Source organism: Heptranchias perlo, chromosome 1 (genome assembly GCF_035084215.1).
Source record: "Heptranchias perlo isolate sHepPer1 chromosome 1, sHepPer1.hap1, whole genome shotgun sequence".
NCBI classification, from domain to species: domain Eukaryota; kingdom Metazoa; phylum Chordata; class Chondrichthyes; order Hexanchiformes; family Hexanchidae; genus Heptranchias; species Heptranchias perlo.
The window spans coordinates 113,775,342-113,801,689 of record NC_090325.1 but is presented as its reverse complement, the minus strand read 5'-3'; the positions used below and the strand labels follow the sequence as shown (position 1 = coordinate 113,801,689).

At 41.9% G+C, this 26,348-nt stretch overlaps 1 protein-coding gene across 10 annotated transcripts in view; it reads left to right on the top strand.

Annotated features, from left to right (window-relative positions):
- The window catches only part of sec31a (SEC31 homolog A, COPII coat complex component), a 108,577-nt gene that overhangs the window by 29,341 nt on the left and 52,888 nt on the right, over positions 1–26,348 (top strand). For 9 of the 10 annotated variants that reach the window (XM_067989882.1, XM_067989917.1, XM_067989899.1 and 6 more), the window contains exons 6-15: positions 181–321; positions 2,112–2,254; positions 3,530–3,629; positions 5,361–5,522; positions 6,439–6,591; positions 7,434–7,664; positions 11,340–11,414; positions 11,630–11,683; positions 23,545–23,619; positions 24,563–24,665. In XM_067989882.1, the coding sequence (XP_067845983.1) occupies positions 181–321; positions 2,112–2,254; positions 3,530–3,629; positions 5,361–5,522; positions 6,439–6,591; positions 7,434–7,664; positions 11,340–11,414; positions 11,630–11,683; positions 23,545–23,619; positions 24,563–24,665 (1,237 nt within the window). The remainder of the gene's footprint in view (positions 1–180; positions 322–2,111; positions 2,255–3,529; positions 3,630–5,360; positions 5,523–6,438; positions 6,592–7,433; positions 7,665–11,339; positions 11,415–11,629; positions 11,684–23,544; positions 23,620–24,562; positions 24,666–26,348) is intronic. The other variant, XM_067989863.1, reaches the window with a different exon arrangement.

Below are 26,348 nucleotides of genomic sequence, written 5' to 3'. Positions count from 1 at the left end.
GAATACTATCTGCAACTTTCAACTCACCTTCGTTGTGCATGTGGAACACTCTGCATACAGCGTTGTTGACTGAAATTCTGTTCCAGATTAATGGGAAATCTCAATGCCATAATTCTTTATTAAATAGAGGTGCTGGTGTTAAGAGTGACCGTGTGAATCATGTATTTTTTGATTTCCCAGCCTCCTGAGGATGTCAGTTGTGTTGCCTGGAACAGGCAAGTGCAGCATATTCTGGCTTCAGCTAACCCAAGTGGTCGTGCTGTTGTTTGGGACCTGCGGAAGAATGAACCAATCTTGAAAGTCAGTGACCACACCAACCGAGTAAGTAAGCTTTTTGGGGAATGGGTGAAATCTGGGGCAGCCTGCAGCATTGTTTAGTTGTAAAGAGTTTTAATACACTTGATAGGGTTGAAATGATGCTACCCAAGAAGAATAGTGATCAAACCCAATCTCTTACAATGCCCATGGAAACAAGGTAGGATGGTCCTCAGTGCACTTCTGTGGCTACCCTTCTCTTTTTATGGCCATTGCCAACAAAACAAAGTGTTCCTGCAGCATGTAACATTACTATATCAATATTCACAGTTAAACCAACAGGTGCATTGAGTTGGTAGGCTCCGAGAGATGCTGTGTAAACAAAATAAATTGCAATTGCACCAACATTTAATCCAGTGTAACATTTCGGTAAAAGAAACGGTGGCACAAAACCCCTGTAATACTACTGTACCTCTCGAGCAGTGCTGCATCTTCAGATAGGATTTCACAATTTATTCTTGCATCATGCCACCTGCCTCAGGGTCTTACTCAGGACCTGAGCAATGTGTGATTTTTTTTTCAGTACATATAAGATGGGAGTAATTTTCCAAGTTTGCGCTACTGGTGAGGAGTCTCACTCTCGGCTATGCAAATCCAGAAAATTCAGCCCACTGCCTTTATTATTAATGGATGGAAAATCATGGGTAACGTGCCTGCAATTTCCTGATATGCATGATTGGTGGACAATGCTCCCCATCAGCAGTGTGAATTTAGAAAATCAACCCTAATACATATATACTAATTAGTATAAATAGTAGCTATTAGTCGATCTCTGGTGACATTGTGCATGGTAAATAGGAGAACGTGGTCACTCTTGTCTCCTCTTCTGCTTCCGTCTGTCTCTTTTTTTCTCTTCTGATTTTCTTTCTCTCTCTCTCTCTTTTTCATCTTTCCTTTCAGGTGGGTGGTGTGACAGGGAAAGGAGCCACCAACGCTTGATTTATATGGGTGGGGGTTGTCGGGGAGATGTGGCCCTTAGCAGCTCCCCCAATTACTAATACTTCCTCCACCCTCTCGCTCCCATCACATCCCCTTTTTCTTTCACCTTCCTGCTACCCTTTCCCCTTCCTTCCACCGCCTCACTCCCATTATTAACCCTATGTCTTCTCCTTTAACTACCTGCTCAATCCCTTTTTGCTGCCCCCTTGTTCTGCTGTAACTGACCAACCAACCCTCCCAAGAGTGGGTGGCAAGAGGCCAGAAACCCCTCATCCTTAACCAGTTTCCATTCTCCCCAATCCTATTTTTTTATCTCTCTTCCTCAAAGAAGCTTCATATGCTTTCAAAATTCAACTTTTAAATAAGAAATCAAATTAGAATGTGGAAAGAAAAAGCCTGTCTCCCTCTCTCTATATTTCTATCTCCCACTCTCCCCTCCTATCTCCCACTCTCCCCTCCTATCTCCCACTCTCCCCTCCTATCTCCCACTCTCCCCTCCTATCTCCCACTCTCCCCTCCTATCTCCCACTCTCCCCTCCTATCTCCCACTCTCCCCTCCTATCTCCCACTCTCCCGGTTTTAGAAATTAGAATATTTTGTGGTGTACGGAATTAGCATTAACCTTTTCTAATTGTCAACAAAGCACTGGTGAGATAATCATTTGGCTTCAAGAATTGGCTGTTTTATTTTGAAATTGAACTAACATTAACAGGATGTCTCTCTCGCTCTCTCCCCTTCTCTTCTTCCCCCTCCCCCTCCTCACTATCAGAAAAAGTTTTGTTTTAAATAATTATCTGTGAGCCAATCCACTGGTACCTAATCACTATTACATATGACTGCTTTGTTCCTGCTGGCAGATGCACTGTTCAGGACTAGCCTGGCATCCTGAAGTCGCTACACAGATGGCAGTTGCCTCAGAGGATGACCGAATGCCTGTGATTCAGATGTGGGACCTAAGGTTTGCAACGTCTCCCCTGCGAGTGCTGGAAAATCACACAAGGTAGAGCTAATACCAGAGAAGGGCAGGTCATACTGCCATCAGCAATCTTTTTTCTCTTGATTTAGTGAGATATTATTTCCTTTTCTGAATATCCAAGGCTCACTGAATCTTTCCTGGAACTCTGATGGTTAACATGGCAGCAATGAAATGATGTCATTCATTTCTACCCTTATCAATTCAGAAAAAAGGCCATGAAAAGCTATTATGATTATTTATATTTCTCAAAATTGTTGTGCACCACACATTTCTCAGTGCGCCAACATGCTGCCTTCCCTGGGTTTACCATACTGACTTATTTAAGTCGATAAAAAGTCTAGCATTCATTCTCAGTGCATCACCATAGAATGGCCATCTACAAAGATATTTCTCTATCATGGAGGGTTGTCTGCATCTTATTTCCTCCTCATTCACTCATTGTTGTCAGATCTTCAAAGTGACATTTTGGTTCAGTTGGTAGCACCCTCGCCTCTGAGTCAGAAGATTGCGTCAGCCTAGATTATGTGCCCCACACTTGAGCACATAAGCTCGGCTGACATTTCAGTGCAGTACCGAGAGAGTGTCTGTTGTTGGAGGTGCAGCCTTTTGGATGAGATATTAAACTGAGTCTCTCTCTGCCTGTTTAGCTATATGTAAAAGATCCCATAGAAATTCAAAGAAAAACGGAGTTCTCCTGATGTCCTCCATCAAAAACTAATTAGTTGATCATTCATCTCGTCCCTGTTTGTGGGATCTTGCTATGCACAAAATGGCTGTTGTGTTTACCCACATAACAGCATTTGCTTTTGAATCTTTGGAATTTCTCCTCAACTTCCTACAGATCATTTCAGCACACTACACCGTACAAAAGGACACTGATTACAATGCTGTTGAAGATTCTGGTTTTTGTCTTCACTGTCAGTATTGTATGAGCATCTGATTGGATTTGACTGTGACGCAACCATGATTAAATAGCATCCTGACACTTGAGCCTGGACTTTCCAATTGATATGTTAATGTCAGCGGTAACCCATTTAAAATAAATTGCTTACCGCCGGAGTTAATATAACATTGATTGGAAAATTCAGGCTCCACTGTGTCGACTCACATGTGAAGCATGGTCATTTGGGCAAGGTGCAATGGGGTTGCTGGACTAGTAAAATCTTCAGGTGAGATGGGGAGAAAATTGGAGGGCGGGGGGAAAGTTTTTTTTTGAAAACAAAATCCTGATGCTTTCTTTTAAATTTAAGTAACAGCTTTTCATTCTTGCTGATGTTGTGAATTGAATATGTTTTGCAGAGGAATTCTGGCCATTGCCTGGAGTCTGGCCGACCCAGAGCTACTTCTGAGTTGTGGGAAGGATAACCGCATCCTCTGCTGGAACCCCAACACTGCAGAAGTAAGCTGAACTGAAAAAAAACACCCTGAACTTTGCACTGGGTTAGGTTTAGAGCTTCATGTTACTTTGTAAAGGTCGAAAATGTTACAAAAGTCTTCCACACAAATGAGGTAAAAATGGAATTTCATGGGTGCCTAGTGAGTATTTCAATTTATGACACAATTAAAGTTTCTTCAAACATTGAATATCACCCATTGGACGTGACTTTTATGGTGGTATCCATTGCTCTTGTAAGTGATTAGCTAGTTTTTGCCATTTTTGTTATTAAGCTAATATTTGATAGAGATTTGGAAACAAAATGGAGAAAACTCAGCCATGTCCTCTCTGTGTATTGGGTTTCCACAGAGGAGTCCTGTAGGTGAATATAATCACAAAACTATAACAATTTTTATTGGAGGTCCTAATGAGAGCCTTTGAAGAAAATAAGAAAGTAAGACCATTTGGTCCGTTGAGCTTGGTTCTAGAGTCTACTGTAGAACCTACTGTAACATGGTCTCTATCATGCCCATCCAATCTCCTGAGAGCAAGTTCTGTGTTAATATTCCCTAAATGTAATCAATCAGTCTCCAATATCCTCATATCTCCAATATTCAGCCCCGGTCAGTATGCCCCAGACATTTCCTGCCCTTGCCCTAGCTCGCAGAAAACATTGTGTCCCGTGGAGTATCCTTTCACCATTGTCTCTATTACCAACCAATCCTACAGGTATGTACCTATCACTGATGGCACTTGCCCTCAGAATCACCTTCTGTTTTCTGAGGCTGAACCAGACCATTCACAACCGCAGTGTCCTATTTGACCCTGAGCTGAGCTTCCAACCCCATATCCTCTCCCCGAGATCGCCTGTCCCTGTTCCTGCCTCAACTCATCTGCTGCTGAAATCCTCATCCATGCCTTTGTTACCTGTGGACCTGACCACTCCAATGCTCTCCTGGCCGGTCTCCCACCTTCCACCCACCATAAACTTGAGCTCATCCAAAATTCTGCTGCCCATGTCCTAACTTGCACCAAGTCTCATTCACCCCTGTGCTCACTGACCTTCATTGGCTCTCGGTCCGGTCCTCAATTTTAAAATTTTCATCCTTTTTTTCAAATTCCTCCATGGCCTCACCCCATCCAACCTCTGTAACCTCCTGCAGCAACCTCCTACAACCCTCCGAGATCTCTGCGCTCCTCCAATTCTGGCCTCTTGAACATCCCCAATTTTCATCACTCCACCACTGGCGGCCGTGCCTTCAGCTACCTAGGCTCTAAGCCCTGGAATTCCTTCCCTAAACCTCTCCACCTCTCTCCTTTAAATCGCTCCTTAAAACCTACCCGAGATCGCTGTGCTCCTCCAGTTCTTGCGTATCCCCAATCTTAATCACTCCACCAACAGCTGCCTAGGTCCTAAGCTCCGAAATTCCCTCCCTAAACCTCTCCACCTTGCTCTCCTCCTTTAATACGCTCCTTAAAACCTACCTCTATGTCCAAGCTTTTGGTCACCTGTCTTGCTATCTCCTTATGTGGCTTGGTGTCAAATTTTGTTTGATAACGCTCCTGTGAAGTGCCTTTGGACCTTTTTGCTACGTTAAAGGTGCTATACAAATACAAGTTCTTGTTTTCACATTGCAAATTTGAATGGTGAATTCGGTATCAAAAATGTACTGTATGACTTAATTCAAATAATGTATTATTATCCATCCTAACCATTGCTCTCGGAATTGTTTTCTTGTTCTTGGCTGTGACCAGGTGGTGTATGAGCTACCTACAGCTACACAATGGTGCTTTGATATTCAGTGGTGCCCCAGGAATCCTGCTGTCCTCTCTGCCGCTGCATTCGATGGCCACGTCAGCATCTACTCCCTCATGGGTGGGAATCTTGATGCACAAAGACAGAGACAGGTTGACAATGTAAGTAAAACTTTTATGCAGATGGCAGATTTATCTCTTTTAGTGTGAGTTTTGGCACTGTTCTTGCTGCTGTTGGTTCCTTCACTGGATCTAATACGAGATGCTTTTACATAATTTCAGCAATTGTGCAAAAAGGTTCAGAGTTCAGAAGGAGAGCTAAAATGTACATGACAAAAATTACAGCACCAAAATCTTGACAACAATGTATAAATGTCGCATATGTTCACTATTTTGTGTTGAAGAGATCAACAGATCCTCCACTGGCAGTGCCCATCAGGTGACAAGAAAATAAAAGGAAACTTTATAAGATCATGTAGAGATTGAAGATGAGAGCTCTCAGGGAAATGTGGTAAGGGAGGAGGAGGGCAGAAGAGACGAGCTGCTGGGGGATGTGATTGGGGTGGATGGGACAATGAGCTGTTGGCGAGTTGGGGTGCTTTTCAGGGATTCATCAGAAATTGTTATTCGGGTGACATGAGGATGAGGAGAGAGATTGTCCCCAGGAACGAAGTTTATTCTTTTTGCTAGCTTGCCAGTGTAAGTTGCGAAGGTAAGCAAAGATTCTATTTATAGTCAGGTTTTTGTATTTTCATTTCGATGAGAGTTACTGAAACACAGATTGATTTTTCTCTTTTCTTTCCCCTCCGCCCGACTTTCCTTCCCCCCCCCGACTTTCCTTCCCCCCCCCCCCCCCCAACCGCCCGACTTTCTTTGTATCCGAAGGTAGATGAGCCACTGTGGGCATTTTAAGATTATTGAAACCTTTTAGTGAATTTGAATTTCAGCTGTGATCTTAGTGTGAGTGTATGTCTGAATTTTTAAGTGATGTCTCTTTGCCTATAATTGTGCATTCACATTTTTCTTTGCTCTGTGACCAATTATCTACAAATACTATGAATTTTTCTTTTTATGATAGATTTCCTCCTCCTTTGGGAACCTGGATCCATTCGGTACTGGTCAGACCCTCCCTCCCCTGCAGCTCCCTCAGTCCATAGCGCAGCCAAGTGCTGTGCTGCCTCTTAAAAAACCACCCAAGTGGATTCGCCGCCCTGTGGGAGCTACATTTGCTGTAAGTTTTTGACATTTTTATAATCTACAGTGAAAATATATGAATTAGAAAATGACACAGTTATTTGTTTAGCTTTATCCCCTTTCTCCCCTCCTCAGAAGGTGATGACTCATACTAGAGTGTGAATCCACATTTACTGAGCTGCATCTGTGCTTCACCCAAATGGCCATTCTTCATGTGTGTGACTAAGACAGTGAGTGTTGTCAGGGTATTTGACTGTGGGAGCCTTCACAGCAAGGCTGCTCCTGTCTTACCTGACGTCCACATGTTCACTTTATTGCAGGGGTAACTGGATAGCTATTGAGAGCAAGAACGGCTAAATTTACCGACCCAGTCCAGGAACAGAGGCCATTTGTGGTGCTCTCATCACTCACCCTATTGATATCAGCTTAATACTGCCATGTGCAACTCAGTGCCACGTCAGACAGTGAATTCAGCTCCCGAGCCTTTAGGGGAGCAGCAATGATGTAACGTTATTGCAATTTATCTCAGCTGTGCAGTTTTATGTCATAGTTTCAGCCAATTCGTTTTCATTTCATTTATTTTTTCCTCCTTTTTATTATGAGGAAGTGCCTGACCTTCGCCTCTCCTTTGATGGCATGTCTGTGGTTGACCACCACTTCCTACCAAGCTGTCACATAGTGTGTTTGAACACTTGTGTACTGGTGCAGTGATTTCTTTTTAATTTACTGTTATTTTAGCATTTAGTTTAAATGGATTAATATGACACATACCTATATACTTGCCATTGCTGTAAATTGAACTTAACCACTGGCCTCTCTCTCTCTTTGTTACATATTTGTTTTGTGTGTTTTTGTTTTTCACCAATTTTCATCGTAAAGTTTGGAGGAAAGCTGGTCACTTTTCAGAACTTGAAGCCCCAACCTCAGCAGCAGCAGCAGGATGTTCCTTTCCAGGTGTTTGTCAGTCAAGTTGTCACAGAAACGGAGCTCCTGAACCGTTCCAATGAGCTGCAGTCTACTATACATTCAGGAGGCTTTGTGGAGTACTGTCAGTCGAAAGTTAATGCTGCCCAGACAGACTTTGAGAGGAATGTTTGGGGGTTCTTAAAGGTGAGGAAAAACACAGATAAAGAAAGAATTGTTAGACTTTTGACTTCTGATGTTTGATTTCAGTTGTGAAACCCATTCGAAAGGCTGTTTATCTGCTATTGCACAGATTTGCAGCTTAAGTATTCATCTCTTTTCTGAAATCCAAAATCGATGTCTCTCTCAGTTTGTAGAACCACAAATTGGTGCAATACTTTTTGAATCCTTTGAGTCAACGAGTGTCAACTACAGTAGGCAGCAGTACATATATTCCATAGGGCTGATTGTGATTGACCGGACATTGGGGACAAACAGTGCACCTGAAATGGCCTAAGGGCAGGCTTTTGCACTAGTGGTGGGGGCAAGAAAGTCAGAGGCAGTTGCCATGGTGATTGGGAATTTCTAGCTGCCAATGATGATCTCAAGATCCTGGGGGTGCCTGAAAATTAAAAGAGCAGGCCTTCAGTCGGGGAGTAGGCCATAGCGCTGTTTTCTTTGGGTGCCAGAAAAGCAAGTGGCGCACCAGGGTAAAAAGGTGGGAAGCCAAGAACCCATACTATGCCTCATTATAATTGCTCCATCTGGTTCAGGCCAGGCTCTGCTCCCTCCCCCTAGAAATCACAGAGCAAGGTTAAAGAGGGTCTCCACCCCATTTTCCTAATCTTCATTCCCAGGGAACTAAGCGTTTGCAGTGGGCAAGGGCCAGGAAAATCCGCCCTTGTAAGTAATTGAAGAGGTTACTCCAAAAGGACTCCCAAAAGGCGTTTGATAAAGTGCCACATAATAGGCTTGTCAGCAAAGTTGAAGCCCGTGAAATAAAAGGGGAGATTTGATCCATGAAGTGGCAGCATGGATACAAAATTGGCTAAGTGACAGGAAACAGAGAGTAGTGGTGAATGGTTGTTTTTCAGACTGTGGGAGGTATACAGTGGTGTTCCCCATGGGTCAATACTGGGACCACTGCTTTTCTTAATATATATTAATGACTTGGACTTGGTTGTACAGGGTACAATTTCAAAATTTGCAGATGACACAAAACTTGGAAGTGTAGTGAACAGTGAAGAGGATAGTAATAGACTTCAAAAGGACATAGAGATAGGCTGGTGGAATTGGTGGACATGTGGCAGATGAAATTAATGCAGAGAAATGCGAAGTGATACATTTTGGTAGGAAGAATGGGGAGAGGCAATATAAACTAAAGGGTACAATCCTAAAAGGAGTGCAGGAACAGAGAGACCTGGGGGTATATGTGCACAGGTCATTGAAGGTGGCAGGACAGGTTGAGAAAGCAGTTAAAAAAGCATATGGGATCCTGGGCTTTATAAATAGAGGCATAGAGTACAAAAACAAGGAGGTTATGATGAACCTTTATAAAACACTGGTTCGGCCACAACTGGAGTATTGTGTCCAATTCTGGGCAAAGCACTTTAGGAAGGATGTGAAAGCCTTAGAGAGGGTGCAGAAAAGATTTACTAGGGATGAGGGACTACAGTTACATGGATATACTGGAGAAGCTGGGGTTGTTTTCCTTAGAGCAGAGAAGGTTAAGGGGCGATTTGATAGAAATGTTGAAAATAATGAGGATCTAGACAGAGTAGATAGAGAGAAACTGTCCCCATTGATGGAAGGGTCAAGAACCAGAGGACACAGATTTAAGGTGATTAGCAAAAGAACCAAAGGCGACATGAGGAAAAACTTTTTTACTCAGTGAGTCGTTATGATCTGGAATGTACTGCCTGAAAGGATGGTGGAGGCAGATTCAATCGTGGCTTTCAAAAGGGAATTGGATAAGTACTTGAAGGGAAAAAATTTGCAGGGCTACAGGGAAAGGGCATGGGAGTGGGACCAGCTGGAACGCTCTTGCAGAGAGCCAGCATGGGCTCGACGGGCCAAATGGCCCCCTTCTGTGCTGTAAACATTCTATGATTCTTTAAATCAAGCTTATGGATTCTTGAGCCTATAATTATAAGCTCTTGTATCCTGGTTTTGCACAAAATAACATTTATGTCTACATAAATCAATTCACACTACTACTTTAAAACTTAGATCATGTTTTCCCCTATTGTCTGTCTTCAATGACAGTATGCACTTGTTTAAATATCTGAGAAAATACTATCTGCCCCACATGTCCTTGCCCCTATCCTTCGACTGATTTCATCCACGTGGGCAAACTATCCCATCCCGCCACCTCCTGGGAGAGACAACAAAAAAATGTTCAGCCATTTCAAGAGTCATCCTGCTAAAATCTTTTCCGACCCATTACAGGCAATCAGGCAATCTTCAAAGAGGCCTATTATCCATTAATAGCTATCAGAGATAATTTACTCTTGCCTTCCAGAAATCCATCCGAGAGTAGTTTTAACATTTGTTTTCTTAACCTCTCTTCACAGCTCAATGATCTAAAATGCCCTCCTGCCCTTTTCTTTGGCTCTAAACCTTGTTTTAAGTATGGTGACCACAGCCGTATAGAGTACTTCATGTGTGGTTTCACTAGAGCATTATCGAGTGCCATTGTCACTTTCCTCTTTTTCCATTATTTTCTCCTCTCTTCGTCGTCTTCATAACGCATTGACTTTTTGCTGGGCTGAGGTTCTGCTGTCGGTGGTTATCCTCCCGTACCTCTTCACTCTTCATGTGTGAGCCGAGAGAATGATTGTCTGCAGGCTATTCAGCTGCAACAGCATCACTCCAGATCCTGACCTGTCCTTACCCAATGTCCAAACACATGTACTTCCACCAGCAGTCACCGTTTAGGGCAGGATAATGGGCAGGACCCCTGACCAATTTCCCGTTCCTTAACACAGCGATGCTGAGGGCATTTGTGACACTGCAACGGCCATCCTGGATGAGATTGCCTAACTCAGCACAAACCAGGAAACAAACCTATAATCTTCCAGGCTTTGCCTTTCATTTGATTGATCAGCTGAGCAATCGGGGAGCTTAGATTTGTGTGGTCTGGATCCACTTATACATGCTAATATTTTATTTACTTCAGCATTTGTTGCCAAACACTATAATGAAACTTTGAGTGTTTAGTCAAGCTTATACTAGTAAAACAATGATATGCTGTGATCGTTGTGCTTTTTAAGAACCATCTGGTTACTCCAGTATGCACAAGTACCTGTGACATTGTGCCTCGTGTCACAACCTTACCTTCAGAGTTGGAGCCTCCATGTGCACTGGTCACCTCTGTCTTTTGAAGTGGGTGTCCGGGTACCAGTGGAGAGGCACTGAACATCTCTTGTGCATCCCAACCTTCCCGACATCCAGATGGCCCTCTTCTTCCCAGCACCTCACTTAAGCAGATTTCCATTTGGAAATCCATTGATGGCAATAATGCTGATGTAGACAAACAATAAATACACTTAAAACAAATGGAAATGATCATCTCCAAATGGGGTGGGGACTGACATTACAGGTCTTCGCCACATTTTCCTCAACCTTATGCTTCAAAAGCTGGTGCATTGGGATGTGGAAAATTCGGCCTCCATCTCTCTCTTTGATTTGCAGACTGACCTGTGCATTTCCAGCATTTTCTGTTTTGAATCCAGCATTTGAGGTCTTTCTTTTGATCTCTACTATTATTTTAAATGTTCTGGTTGAATGGAAAGTGTAATCCAGCACAGATACTTCAGTGTTGGCTCAGCTGGCATTTCAAACAATGCCTTTATACTGATTTTTCTATCTCCTTTTACACAGGTGAACTTTCAGAAAGATCATCGCAATAAATACTTGGAGCTTTTAGGATACAAACAAGAAGAACTTGCAGCGAAGGTAGGAAGAAGACTTACTGATGACATCTGGGTGGTAAAAAGAAAGAAACTGAAATGTATTCATATTATTATCTATTAGATCCATTAGAGAAAGGATTCATTGATAACACAGTACTTGGGAGGGGGAGGATGCGAACAATACAGAATGTAACTGTGAGAATAGTTTACTTTGGCCAGCGCAGTTTTAACCTCAACAAATGTACATTTCTGCTTTAGATTGCAACAGCGCTACAAAGTGGAGCAAACAAGATTGGGCTTCCATCAGATAAGGTACAGACAATACAAAGCAAACAAAATGTAGCACAGATCTCTGCTATCTCAGACTGTGAAACTGGAAAAATAATTGTCCTGAGATCCTATGCACAAATAAAAGGTTTTTATAATTAAAAAAAGATTATTTTCTTATTAGAATGCCATTCTGTCACAGTTTGTTTACTGTGGCCTGCCCAATTTGACAACAACTACAACCTGTAATCTCTACTACTGTCCTTTACTGCAGCCCTTGTGGCAGGCTCATTGTGACTTTCAGAAAGATAATGCTGTACAGGTGGAACATGGGGGAGGTTACTGCTGTTATGTGTGATCTTTCACTTAAAATCCAGCTGGTGTCTTCAGTTCTTCAAAGTTTTTGTGCACTCAATCATAATTAGAGCAAAGAGTTTTTAGGAACAGGAGGAAGTCAGTAGGCCCAACAAGACCATCCCTTTTTGATTTATCACACCCCCACCTACCTGCCTTCCCAATAGATCCCTCAATCCCTTCTTTCTTCAGAAACTCATCTAATTACCACTTGATCACATTTACACTGCCCGCTTCCCTGGTGAATTATTGCGCAACAACAGCCTTTCATATTAAAAAAAACTTCTCTCTAATTCCTAACTTTTTAAACCATTGGCGTTTACAGCAAAGTAGAAGGCCATTTGGCCCATCGTGTCTGTGCCAGCTCTTTGCTAGAAGAAACCCAAATTAATCCCACTGAACATAAGAAATAGGAGCAGGAGTAGGCCATATGGCCCCTCGAGCCTCCTCTGCCATTCAATAATATCATGGCTGATCTTCGACCTCGACTCCACTTTCCTGCCCAATCCCCATATCCCTTGATTCCCTTAGAGTCCAAAAATCAATCTATCTCAGCCTTGAATGTACTCAATGACTGAGCATCCACAGCCCTCTGGGGTAGAGAATCCCAAAGATTCACAACCCTCTGAGTGAAGAAATTTCTCCTCATCTCAGTCTTAAATGGCTGCCCCCATATCCTGAGACTATGGCCCCTAGTTCTAGACTCTGTAGCCAGAGAAAACAGCCACTCAGCATCTACCCTGTCAAGCCCTCTCAGAATCTTATGTTTTAATGAGATCACCTCTCATTCTTCTAAACTCCAGAGAGTATAGGCCCATTCTATTCAATATTTCCGCATAGGACAACCCTCTCATCCCAGGAATCAATCTAGTGAACCTTTGTTGCACTGCCTCTAAGGCAAGTATATACTTCCCTGGGTAAGGAGACCAAAACTGTGCACAGTACTCCAGGTATGGTCTCAACAAAACCCTGTACAATTGTAGTAAGACTTCCTTACTCTTGTACTACAACCGCCTTGCAATATAGGCCAACATGCCATTTGCCTTCCTAATTGCTCGCTGTACCTGCATGTTAACTTTCTGTGTTTCGTGTACAAGGACACCCAAATCCCTCAAACACCAACAATTAATAGTTTCTCACCATTTAAAAAATATTCCATCTTTCTGTTCTTCCTACCAAAGTGAATAACCTCACATTTCCCCACATTATACTCCATCTGCCACGTTCTTGCCCACTCACTTAACCTGTCTGTATCCTCTTGCAGACTCTTTGTGTCCTCCTCACAGCTTACTTTCTCGCCTAGCTTTGAATCATCAGCAAACTTGGATACATTACACTCAGTCCTTTCATCTATGTCATTAATATAGATTGCAAATAGCTGAGGCCCCAGCACTGATCCTTGCGGCACCCCACTAGTTACAGCCTGCCAACCTGAAAATGACCTGTTTATTCCTACTCTCTATTTTCTGTCCTTTAACCACGTCTCTATCCATGCTAATATATTACCCCCAACCCTATGAGCCCTTATCTTGTGTAACAACCTTTCATGAGGCACGTTATCAAATGCCTTTTGAAAATCCAAATATACTACATCCACTGGTTCCTCTTTATCTACCCTGTTAGTTACATCCTCAAAAAACTCTAATAGATTTGTCAAACACTATTTCCCTTTCATAAAACCATGTTGACTCTGCCTAATCATATTATGATTATCTAAGTGCCCTGTTACCACTTCCTTAATAATGGATTCCAGCATTTTCCTGATGACTGATGTCCAGCTAACTGGCCTATAGTTCCCTGTTTTCTCTCTCCCTCCTTTCTTGAATAGCGGTGTCACATTTGCTACCTTCCAATCCACTGGGACCATTCCAGAATCTAGGGAATTTTGGAAGATCACAATCAATGCATCCACTATCTCTGCAGCCACCTCTTTTAGAAACCTAGGATGTCGGCCATCAGATCCACAGGATTTGTCAGCTTTTAGTCCCATTAATTTCTCCAGTACTTTTTCTTTACTAATATTAATCACTTTAAGTTCCTCACTCTCATTAGACCCTTGGTTCCCCACTATTTCTGGTATTTTTTTGTGTCTTCTACTGTGAAGACAGATACCAAATATTTGTTTAACGTCTCTGCCATTTCCTTATTCCCCATTATAATTTCTCCTGTCTCAGCCTCTAAGGGACCCATGTTTACTTTTCCTTTTTACATATTTGTCGAAGCTCTTACAATCTGTTTTTATGTTTCTTGCTAGTTTACTCTCATTCTATTTTCTCCCTCTTTATCAATTTTTTGGACATCTTTTGCTGGTTTCTAAAATTCTCCCAATCCTCAGGGTTACTAATCTTCCTGGCAACATTATATGCCTCTTTTAACCTAATACTATCCTTAACTTCTTCAGTTAGCCACGGATGGATCACTTTTCCCGTGGAGTTTTTAACCTCTCAATGAAATGTATATTCATTGAGAATTATGAAACATTTCTTTAAATGCTCCGTATTGATCTGCTTGTTGACACCATCCTCCACACTCCTTATGATAGTTCTGACACACTTGGGAGGCCATCTTAACTTTTACTGTTAGCAGAAATTGCTTATCTACCATCATACCTTTTATTCTAATTTCCCAGTCTACCTTAGTCAACTCGCCCCTAATACCTATGTAATTGGCTTTATTTATGTACTGCTCTCTTCCCATAGCCCTGTATCTATGCAGTGGTCTTTGCCTCAACCACTACCTGTGATAAAGTATTCTATCCTCTAACAGCATTCTGCAAAAGAAGTTTCTCCTAACCTCTCTCCACCCTCTTAGTGACAGTTTTAAGTTGATGGATGGAACTTTCAACTTCGGCAGGGGCATAAAATAGGCGATATCACCTCAGCCGCATAATTTTCCTTGCCATTGACCTCAATGGAAAGGAAAATCAGGCGGGGTATTTAAGAGCCGGCTGATCCAATATCGCCAACAACTTGCATTTATCTAGTGCCTTTTTAATGTAGGAGAACGTCACAAAGCACTTCACAGGAACGTAATCAGACAAAAATTGACTCCGAGCCAAAGAGGAAAGGAAGAAGAGGGGGATGGGGTAGCTGTACTAATTAAATGTAAAGAATCTTACAACACCAGGTTATAGTCCAACAATTTTATTTGAAAATCACAAGCTTTCGGAGGCTTTCTCCTTCGTCAGGTGAATGTGGAAATCCTTGAACGTTTCGCATTTATATTCAGAGAACAATACCTGGTGATTACAGATAATCTTTCCAACTGCCCGTTGTCAAGGCAATCAAAGTGTTCAGACAGAGAGGTGTTACCTACAGGACCACCGAATATACAAACGGCCAGAACACAAAACAGAGAGAGAGAGGGAGAAACATCCGAAAGGAAGAGAAAGACAGAAAATGACCCGTTGTATTAAAAACAGATAACTTTTATTCAGCCACCGATCTTCGGGTAAGCGTTCTCCAAGGCGGCCTTCGAGACACACGACAACGCAAAATCGTCGAGCAGAAATTGATAGCCAAGTTCCGCACCCATGAGGACGGCCTCAACCGGGATCTTGGGTTCATGTCACGCTACACGTAACCCCACCAGCGAATAAAAGTTATCTTTTTAATACAACTGGTCATTTTCTGTCTTTCTCTTCCTTTCGGATGTTTCTCCCTCTCTCTCTCTGTTTTGTGTTCTGGCCGTTTGTGTATTCGGTGGTCCTGTAGGTAACACCTCTCTGTCTGAACACTTTGATTGCCTTGCCAACGGGCAGTTGGAAAGATTATCTGTAATCACCAGGTATTGTTCTCTGAATATAAATGCGAAACGTTCAAGGATTTCCACACTCACCCGATGAAGGAGATAATCTCCGAAAGCTTGTGATTTTCAAATAAAATTGTTGGACTATAACCTGGTGTTGTAAGATTCTTTACATCTAATTAGTACAGCTACCCCATCCCCCCCTTCTTCCTTTCCTATCCTTTCTAAATACATTATATCCTGCAATAATTAACTGCCAGCCCTGTTCCTTATGTAGCCACGTTTCAGTTATCCCTACCACATCTGGCTCCTCACTATGAATTATTGCCTCCAGTTCTCCCGTTTTGTTTCGGATGCTGTGCACATTGCTGTACTGGCAATTCAATTTGTTTTTAGTAATTGTTCCCCTCCCTTTGTTTTTAACAGTCATTTTGTACTTATATTCTATAACTGTATTTTTTCCTTGACCATTTGTTACCCATATTCCTTAACTTGGTCTGACCTTTACTATCATTTCTTTTTTCTTCAGACTTATGTCATCTTCCCCAGATCCTTCCAGTCTTCCTAGTTCAAAGTTCTATTGACAGCCCAATTTATCCTTTCCGCTAGTCCGGTTCAGGTGGAGCCCGTCCCAGTGGTACAGCTCCTTCCCAGTACTGGTGCCAGTGCCCCATGAAGTGGAACCCCTCCTTCCCACACCAGTCTTTCAGACACACATTCACCTTCCCGATCTGTCTGTCCCAATGCCAGTTCGCACATGGTTTGGGTAATAATCCCAAGATTACCATCCACGAGGGCCTGCTTTTAAATTTAGTTCCTGACTTCTGATATTCTTAGCAGGACCTCCTCCCTTTTCTTCCCTATGTCATTGGTCCCAACATGGACCACGACAACTGGATCCCCTCCCCCCCCACCCCTCCCTTTCCAAGTTCTGCTCCAGTTGCTCCGAGATATCCTTTACCCTTGCAGCAGGTAGGCAACACATACTCCTGGACTCTCGGTCACGACTGCAGAGGACGCTATCTATCCCCCTAATATAGAATCCCCTATGACAACAACCTTTCTATTCTGCTCCGCCCCACCTAGGACTGCCTCCTGCTCCACGGTGCCATGGTTAGCATTCTGGCTGTCCTCCCCGCAGTCTACACCCTGATTCTCACAGGTAGAAAGTACATTGTACCTGTTGGATAGGGCCAGTGTCTGCGGACCTCATTCTCTACCTCCCTTTGGTTCCCCTTATCCTGCCTAGCTATGTGTCAGAGTGTCTCTAACTCGCACTCCAGCTCAAGAGGACGCTGCGCTGGAGTAATTCAAGGCAGAGACATTCACTGCAGATGTGGCAATCCGCGACAGTCTCGCTGTCCACAGACTCCCACATATCACAGTCCTGACACACAGCCTGCATGGCCATTTCTAGTTTATATTTATTTGTTGGTATTAATTTAATACTAACTAATCTAGAACTAATAGGAACACTTAAGGTCTAGATTATATTTAGTAGATGGATTTTAGCTAGATTTTAAATTAATTAGTAATTATTTATTTATTTATTTATTTAACTATTGTTTATAGTTAAAGATAAAGTGTGTATTGTAAATTAAAGGCTTAGTTTAATTTCCTCAGGTTCCACCGCTCCACCCTCTGTGCTGACTATGACATCACCTTTTGAGATTTTTTCCTGGGTTTGTTTAACTGCTCTGGATTCCTGCTCTTTTTAACTGCGTGTTTAGCTTTAGGCTTTTTAACTAACACTAATAGACTAACCACAAAAACACTAACCACCGCTAAAGATACTAACCACTAAACACAATAACCACTAAAAACACTTACCAATAAACTAAATACTTACATTGACTTACCCTCGGCGCTCCTCTGACGTGACTTACTGATTTTTTTTTTGATTTCTCTGTTCTGGCTGCATCTCTTTTATTCTTGGAGGGCTGTAGGGCTGGAGGAGGTTACAAAGCTAGGAAGGAATGAGGCCATAGAAGAACTTGAACAGGAAGATGAGAATTTTAAATTCGAGGCATTGGTGCTGGAGCCAGTGTAAGTCAGCGAGCATAGGGGTGATGGGTGAACGGGACTTGGTGCAAGTTAGGATATGTGCAGCAAATTTTTGGATGAGCTCAAGTTTATGGAGAGTGGAAGATGGGTGGTCAGCTAGGATAGCATTGGAATAGTCGAGTCTGGAGATAACAAAAGCGTGGATGAGGGTTTCAGCAGCAGATGGACTGTGGCAGGAACGGAGACGGTGGAAGTAAGCTGTCTTTGTGTCATGGTCACATTTCACAGAGGATATCATTCATAAGGGGTCTTTCAGTGCTGTGTGAAGGGTGGCAGCCGGACTGGAGGGATTTGAACAGGAGTTACAGAAGAGTTGAACATGGATCTGGGAGGCGATGACATGTTCAAAGACCTTAGAGAGGAATGGGGAGTTGGAGATGGGCAGTATTTGGCAGTGCGAAATGGCCAAGGGTGGGTTTTTTGAGGAGGAGGTGATAACGGTGGTTTTGAAGGAGAGAGGAACAGTGCCTGAAGAGGGAACCGTTGACAATATTAGGTAGCATGGGGCAGGGAAGGGGAGTTGGAGCAACAGGAGTTGAGTGAGAAGAGGCTGGAGGGAGCAGGATGCGGATCTCATAGGTGAATTTGGAGAATGCAAGGGCAGATGGGGGCGAAACTTCAGAAAGAAAGGAGTGGGTGCAGGACTGGAGTTGGCCAGTCTTGCTTTGTGGGGAAGAATGGTGTTGAAGATGAAGTTAAGGGAGTGTTTAAGCAAAATGACAGCTGCAGCAGTGTCATTGCGAGGTGAGAGCCAAAAGCGAGGGATTTGGGAATTCGAGATGCTGGTTGTAAGTGAATTGGGGCGAGGGGAGAAGTGGGAGAAGATGGTGAAAGTAGTGGGACTGGAGGAGGGCAGAGAGGTGTGGGTGGTAAGGGAGACAAGGAAGTGGTCAGAGATGGCTTTGTCCTCCTTGCGCTTTGCCAAACCCCTGCTTCTGTGTGATCAGCAAATTTGATATTGTGCTCTCTATGCCCAAATTATTTAAATTTACCGAGAACAGAAATAGACCCAGCATTGACCCCTTAGTTATTCTACTTCCAGCCCTTCTCCAATTCGAGCAATACCCATTAATTGTAACCATTTGTTTCCAACTTTTGATCCATGCTGCTCCATTTCCTTTTATACCACATGCCTGATTTTTGTAACAAGCCTCTTCTGAGACACATAATTGAATCATTCTGAAAATCTATATGCTGCGTTCCCTTTATTTATACAATCAGTCCCATCTTCAAAAAAACCATTAAATTTGTCAAACATGATTTGCCTTTAACAATTCCATGCTGGCTGTCTTTGATTATCTCGCTGATACTTATTGCTAACTTGATTTTGAATTACGGTTTCTAAGAGTTTCCCCATAACTTTGGGCCAGTTAGTCTAATGTAAGTTAACAGTTTATCCTTCTTTCCCTTCTTGAACAACGCTGTTACATTGGCTACTCTCTAGTCCCATGGCACAATTTGCATAATTAAGGAGGATTGAAAAATTGTGGTCAGAGCCTCTGCTATCCCCTGTTTGACTTCCTTCAGTAGCTGATGGTGCGTGTCATCAGAGTCCAGTAAATTAGAACTTTGAGCTCTAATTTTTCCACAATCCATTCCGTTTCTACTGTTACCTCCACATCCTTTTCTAGTACACCTACATTCTCACTTTAATCATGATGTATAAACAGATGCAAAATATTTATTTAATACATCTCTGCCATGCCTTCATTCTCCCCAACTAGATTCTTCCTTCATCCCTAAGTAGTCCTTCACTTTTTAATTATTCTTTTACTTTTATTGTGCTTATAAAAGCCCATACCATTCCCTGGGTAAATTATCTGCTAATCTTTTTTTGCATTCCCTGTCAGACTTTCTCATTTGCCTTTTTACCTCCCCACAATACATTTTATATTCCTCATGACATTTTTCAGTATTGTTAGCCCTTATTCTGGCACATCTCCCTTTTTAAAATTTCAGTTTAGTTTTAAGCTCTATATTTATTTATTGAACTCTTTCCCTTGATGTATCCATCCCCTTTTGCCTTATAGGAGTATATCTATTTTGTATTCTACACATCTCATATTTGACGATTTCCCACTGTTGATCCATCGACCTGATTGCTGACTTTTCTGCCCAATTCATTTGGGGCCAATCACTTCTTATCTCACTAAACTCTGCCTTTTTCCAGTTCAGCAACCTTAACTTTGATTCTTCAATATCCGTTTCTATTTTTCCTTTGAAACTTCACTCTTATTCTTAATTTTTCAACTTGTAGCCTGTTATTTGAACTTTTTAGTGACATTAAGGCTGGTTTCCTGGGTTGCTAGTTGCTGAATATTTCAAGAAATAATGGTGTTTTATAATTATTTTCAGCAGTAAAGAAATGTACACATTGTACTTAAGGAACACAGCATGATTTTCAGTGTTATAGTTTCAGCAATTAGCAAATGCTATATAGAATCATTACATTTCGCAGCACAGAATTAGGTCGTTCAGCCCATAATGCCTTTACTGACTCTCTGAAAGAGCTAACCCGCTTTGTCCAATTCTACTGCACTTTCCCCACTCCCTTTTAAATTATTTCCCAGATGTTTATCCACTTTCCTTTTAAAAGCTATTATGGATTCTGTTTCCACCACTGTTGATGGCAGGACATTCCACTGCATTTCTTCCAACCTTTCCCTTCAATTTTTTGTTACCTATTTTAAATTTATATCCTCTAGTATTGGAAATAGTTTCTCCCTTTTTTTTATTCGATCATGGGATGTGGGCATCGCTGGCAAGGCCAGCATTTATTGCCCATCCCTAATTACCCTTGAGAAGGTGGTGGTGAGCCGCCGCCTTGAACCGCTGCAGTCCGTGTGGTGAAGGTTCTCCCACAGTGCTATTAGGAAGGGAGTTCCAGGATTTTGACCCAACAACGATGAAGGAACGGTGATGTATTTCCAAGTCGGGATGGTGTGTGACTTGGAGGGGAACGTGCAGGTGGTGGTGTTCCCATGTGCCTGCTGCTCTTGTCCTTATTAACCTTATCGAAACCCCATCTAATTTTGAACACCTCTACCCTATTCCTTAACCTTCTTGCTCCAGCCTCACTCTATCCCCTTGGATTGAGGGCACTCTATCCCCTTGGATTGTGACCTAGATTTGCTGAAGTAACCTTTCTTTTGATTGTACTAATTACTTAAATTAATCGTTATTTAAGTTGAAAATGTGATTGATTCTGTCTTGCTGATTTGTATTGAATTTTACCACAGTTGTATAAACCATGGGATAAATACTATTCCACAAGATTGAAAAATCAAAGCAAAGTTTATGATCAAACTGCGTAGTTCCTTTTTTAAAGATTAAAATTTGCGTTAGACGCTGGCTTTTTAACTTAGTGTCATGAGTTTAAATCGAAACTGGACTAAATGGAGTTGAGGTACAGATCAGCCATGATCTAATTGACTGGTGGAACAGGCTCAAGGGGCTGAATGGCCTCCTCCTGTTCCGTTGTTCCTACGGATGAAAATCTGTTGTTCTTGCTGGCTGTAAAGGTTCAATGTGAAATGATTTTAGGCAATCTCAATCTAATTCCAAATGAGCACAGGTCTACAGCATAAAACGGTCCCTAATTTGGCATTAATTGGCAGTTTCATTCAGAGAGATCACTTGTGGCTGGTGTGGAAAATGGAGAAGCGTCACATTAGTGCAGTTGGGGATGTTCTTCTGAGGTTGGGGCTGAGCAGATAGAGTTTTATTCTGCTGTACCTAAACTAGGAGTGCCAGATACGGATACTGCCTTCCCAAAATTGAATTGTTCCAATCCCCAGTACTAACATCCTTCATCTTGACAAGTTTTTAAAAAAATATTATTTTGTGTAGTACATAGTAGATTCCCGTTAACAGTCAGATGGGTGACTGTGGACATCTCCACAGCCTTTGCTAGTCATCACCTTGAAGACAAATTAGATATAAATCTGGATGATAAACCCTTGTTGACTTCCCTTTTCTGTCTGTTATGCAACTTACCTGCACTCATTGCTGCTCCTGATACTGCGGACCGGATTGGCACCTTAGTGCTGTGGCTTCACTTGGCTGATCACATAAAGGTGAATGGGACATTTCTTGTCCTCAGTCTTGTGCCCGAGAGTTGGATGACATTGACACCGAACTGAGGAAATCTAAGCTTGAAGGCCTGTTAGAATTGTGATTGAGGTCCTGATCCAATAACTGCTGTGGTATTGTACCATAAGAATGAGAGTGGACCTCAGCCACATTCTATTAAGCAGTTTTATGTGGCTAATTTGTCTTAAGCTAGGGTGTGATCATATTTTTACCTGTGATGTAAATAAAAAGCACAGATGAGGAATAATATATAGTTTGCCCCACTGGTGAGAAAGACTACTTAATGGAGGCTACTTAATACTCAGCCCTTTTGAGTTCTTTGTTTAGTGTGAATGTGTGTGAGTGTGAATGTGTGTGTGTGATATTTAGTTGAGACTGCATTTCTGTATTACCCAATTTTGAGGCGAGCTCCTACATTTGTATAAATAATGATCATTGTGAGCAATAGAACTGAAGTGACAGTGCGAGGCTGAAGAGGGAGCCTCGCTATCAGAGTCCAGTTTTTAAATTCAGGTACAGAAATTATGACTTTTTGTCCATTTCTGCCTTTTAAAAAAAATATTTTTTTATTTACACAGCACATGTTGGAGACTTTGAAAGTACTGGCTTGGAAGAGCTAGAGAGCCTAATGATGTGAAGAAGCTGATTATCAGATAGAGTTGACATTGAACTTCCCCCGGGTTAATGACTTTATCTGCATTAATGATAATTAGGCTCCTTTGCAGCTGAACTCAGTAACTCTAATGCCAGTACCCCCAATAGTGTCATCACTCACTGTTTAACCAAAATATTAAAAACTCAAAAGAAATAGATGGAGCAAAATAAAAGGATATTAACATGGTGTTTTGTAATACTTCAATTTTTAGAAGGGGTTGTGATGATTTAGATTACTTAAACCCAACAGTGCTTTGAGATTGGAGACCATATTATTTAACTGATCAAAATTTAAACGTGCAGTTCTGTTTTTTTTGTTTGGATGATTTTTTTTTAATGAGGGTGCGGGATGTTATTGTTGAGGAATGGAATACTTTCAAGCACCATTATCAGCACTGAGTATTATCTGGTTGGGTAAAACTTGAGAGTTGCAGAATAAAGCTCCCTCCACTCTGCCTAAGTAGTGTGTTCCAATCTCAGAATAGCTTGTACTGCATCAGTGTGACGATTGTTTACCACATCAATCATCTTGTGGCCCTTCTGAGAGAGATTGCAAACGTAGTGCCAGATTATATGACAATTGATCCATGCCTACTATGAACACGGTTAAGACAAACACATTTTGTGTAGGACCTTTAACAGCCAGCAGAGAGAGGCAACTTGATCCCATCAGTCTGGATTCAGATCCCAGTCTGCTAACTTATTGTGCAATGTTTTTATTTTATAATCTATTTAAATTGTTTTTTAAAAGTCATTGGAACCATAGGTGGTGGTGAGTGGAATGTGTCTTACCACAATTACCCAATGACTCGGGAAGGGTTTAAAAAGAGCTCAGTGTTTCACTGGCCTTACACATAGACATAGTATTATGACTTCTATCACTTGTGGAATAAACTGCTTACCCCATTGTCCTCCCTGACATTTTTATTCTTCTGGCTTTGCTGATGCTTCCTACTCTTCCTTATGGTGTTATCATCTAACCCTTCCACTTTAAGGCTCTCGATGACTCTGAGCAGACAGCAGAAAGTGCTGAAGACAGCCCTGCTATAGAAGATCAGTTCCTGGGGGAGGTATTAGATCAATCCCATTATTTTTTTTATTGTAATTTAGCTGTGTGCATGCAGATAACACCTTGTGCTGGTAGTATTTCCACACACTCGGAAAGCCGTAACCTTCGCGGTGCTTTGTGTTGAAAATTTCCCAGTTAAGTGATTGATCAGTTTGCTACACTGGGAACGCAGATCATGAAAGTTGAATGTTCTTGCTTAGCGATCATACATAACAATTTTTTTTCAAAAGGGATTTTCTCCCCATCCCTTCTTTCCTGAAGGTGCCAACTCCTTGTCGTGGTACAGTCATCCTCCGTTACCATGCGTAAATGGCTGTCATTGCAAGAATTGGCAGCGTTTTGATGAGAGGACATCATAGCCAATCCTGTCCTCTCCTGATATCCACACACACATTTCCGGGAGTGGTTGCTGGATAGTTATCAGGGATGGGAACCGTGGCTGATTTTTCTCTCCCTAACGCAGATGTACTGAGGTCAATTGTAACGCACCTGCTGCTGCTCTGGCTGAGATCAGTTAATTGAGCATAGGCTGTGAATCAAACCTGGGATCTTCCTGGTCCATATGCCTCAGCTATGTCAGTACTCAGCTACTGGATAAACTGGCTGAACCATCAGGGAAAAATATAATCCAACCAGGGACTTTGCTTTATAATCTAGTCTAGAATTATACATTAAAATCTGGATTTGGACTGAGTTTCATAATCTATCCTGGGACTATACTGTATTAGAAAGAGTTGCTGACAGTCATAAAATTCCACAATTTATAATACATCACATCTCTTGGTGATTATATTCTTCAAAGTAATAGAACACACTTAGCATACTGAACAAGATAGACTGTATCTTAAATGAAAATGCTAGTGATGAGATGTATTTGTGGCATCAATGTTTGTGAGTGTTTTGTATGTTGTATATAATTAGCTTTTTATTTGTTTGCCATATAGGCAGAAAGTGAGCACGAAGAGGATGAAGATGTGGACATCAGTGAGTCCACATCTGAGAAGCAAGTTGAGGATGAAACTAAATTCAATATTTCTATCAGTGGAGGTTAGTAGTTTGTAGAAGTTGGTAATTTATGTTCTAAAGAAAAACAATGAGGCAGTAAATTTTATCCCATCAATTTTAGTGAGGAAGTCAACATAAGTATAAAACTGAAATCACTACTTTTTATTTACTTGACTTTTTTGCTAGTTATCGACCTAAGAAATTTCACTCCTAAAACCAGCTAATACAGTTGTTATATTTTCCATGAGGCAGTTTTCATAAAGCCTGTGTATTGCCAAATCGAGCCATAGAGGTTTACAGCATAGAAGGAGGAGGCCATTCGGCCCATCGTGTCTGTGCCAGCTCGTGCAAGAATGAATAGTTGACTCCTGTTTGTTTTAAATGGAATTCTGAGTAGGTCTTGAGTGATGCTTTCTTTCCACAAGTTAGTATGACTTTAAATCTGTTCTAGAAAATACAAAAAAAAATAACATGGACATTCCAGGCAGCTCACTATCCTCATTAAGGACTAGCAAAGTTGTACTTTACAAAGTTACATTTAATGTCACAGGACTTGCAGATAATCCCACTCACTATACTGTACAGCAGGACTAGTAAGTGGGCAAGTGTTGCTGGTCTACAGGGGGAAATAGCGCAAGATCAGCAACAATTTAAAATAAAAGTGTATATGGTTTAGTCCTTCCCATGTAATGAAGCGTTAAAATAAACCCGTGATTGTGATGGCTCCCCCCCCATCCCTCCCAGAAGTTCTTGTCCAAGCCAGAAACCTGATAAATGGATTCTGCCCCAATATCCTGCCCCTCTGCTCCCACAACACCAGGTTTACATCCCCAAAAACACTAATTTCTAAGCCCAAATTTCTAATAAAGGAAGAAAGACTTGCATTTATATAGCGCCTTTCATGACCTCAGGACGTCGCAAAGTGCTTTACAGCCAATGAATTACTTTTGAAGTGTAGTCACTGTTGTAATGTAGGAAACATGGTAGCCAATTTCTGCACGGCGAGCTCCCACAAACACCAATGAGATAATGACCAGATAATTTGTTTTAGTGATGTTGGTTGAGGAATAAGTATTGACCAGGACACCGGGTAGAACTCCCCTGCTCTTCTTCAAAAGAATATGGCCATGGGATCTTTTACATCCAACTGAGAGGGCAGATGGAGCCTTGTATATAACATCTTATCCGAAAGACGGCACCTCTGATAGTACAGCATTCCCTCAGTACTGCACTGGAGTGTCAGCCTAGCTTTTGTGCTCAAGTCCCTGGTGTGGGACTTAAACCCACAATCTTCTGACTCAGAGGCGAGAGTGTAACCACTGAGCCACAGCTGACACCTAATGCACAGAAATTCATTGTGCCTCTCATCACATTTAAATATCAATCTCGCCCTTCCCATATATCAATGTAAAATAAAAATGCATCCACCCATTTGTCAGCTTCTGTCCGAATTCATCCGTTTGCTCTCAACCGCACACATGCAAATTGCAGTCTTTATAAATCGTGGATTCAGCCAGTGCATTGCTGAGGGAAGATGTGTTGGTCCCCTATACCTGAGTGCAGCGTCTCTGCAGCTTCAACACGACCATTTTGAGAGGCTGCTGACTGAGGAGTGAATGCGATGTCAGCAACTGTGAGAAACATGAAATTGGAGGGAGACTTGACAGCCAAAAGGAAAAATCAGAACATTCCAACACTGTTATTGCTACACACAGCAGCAGAGGT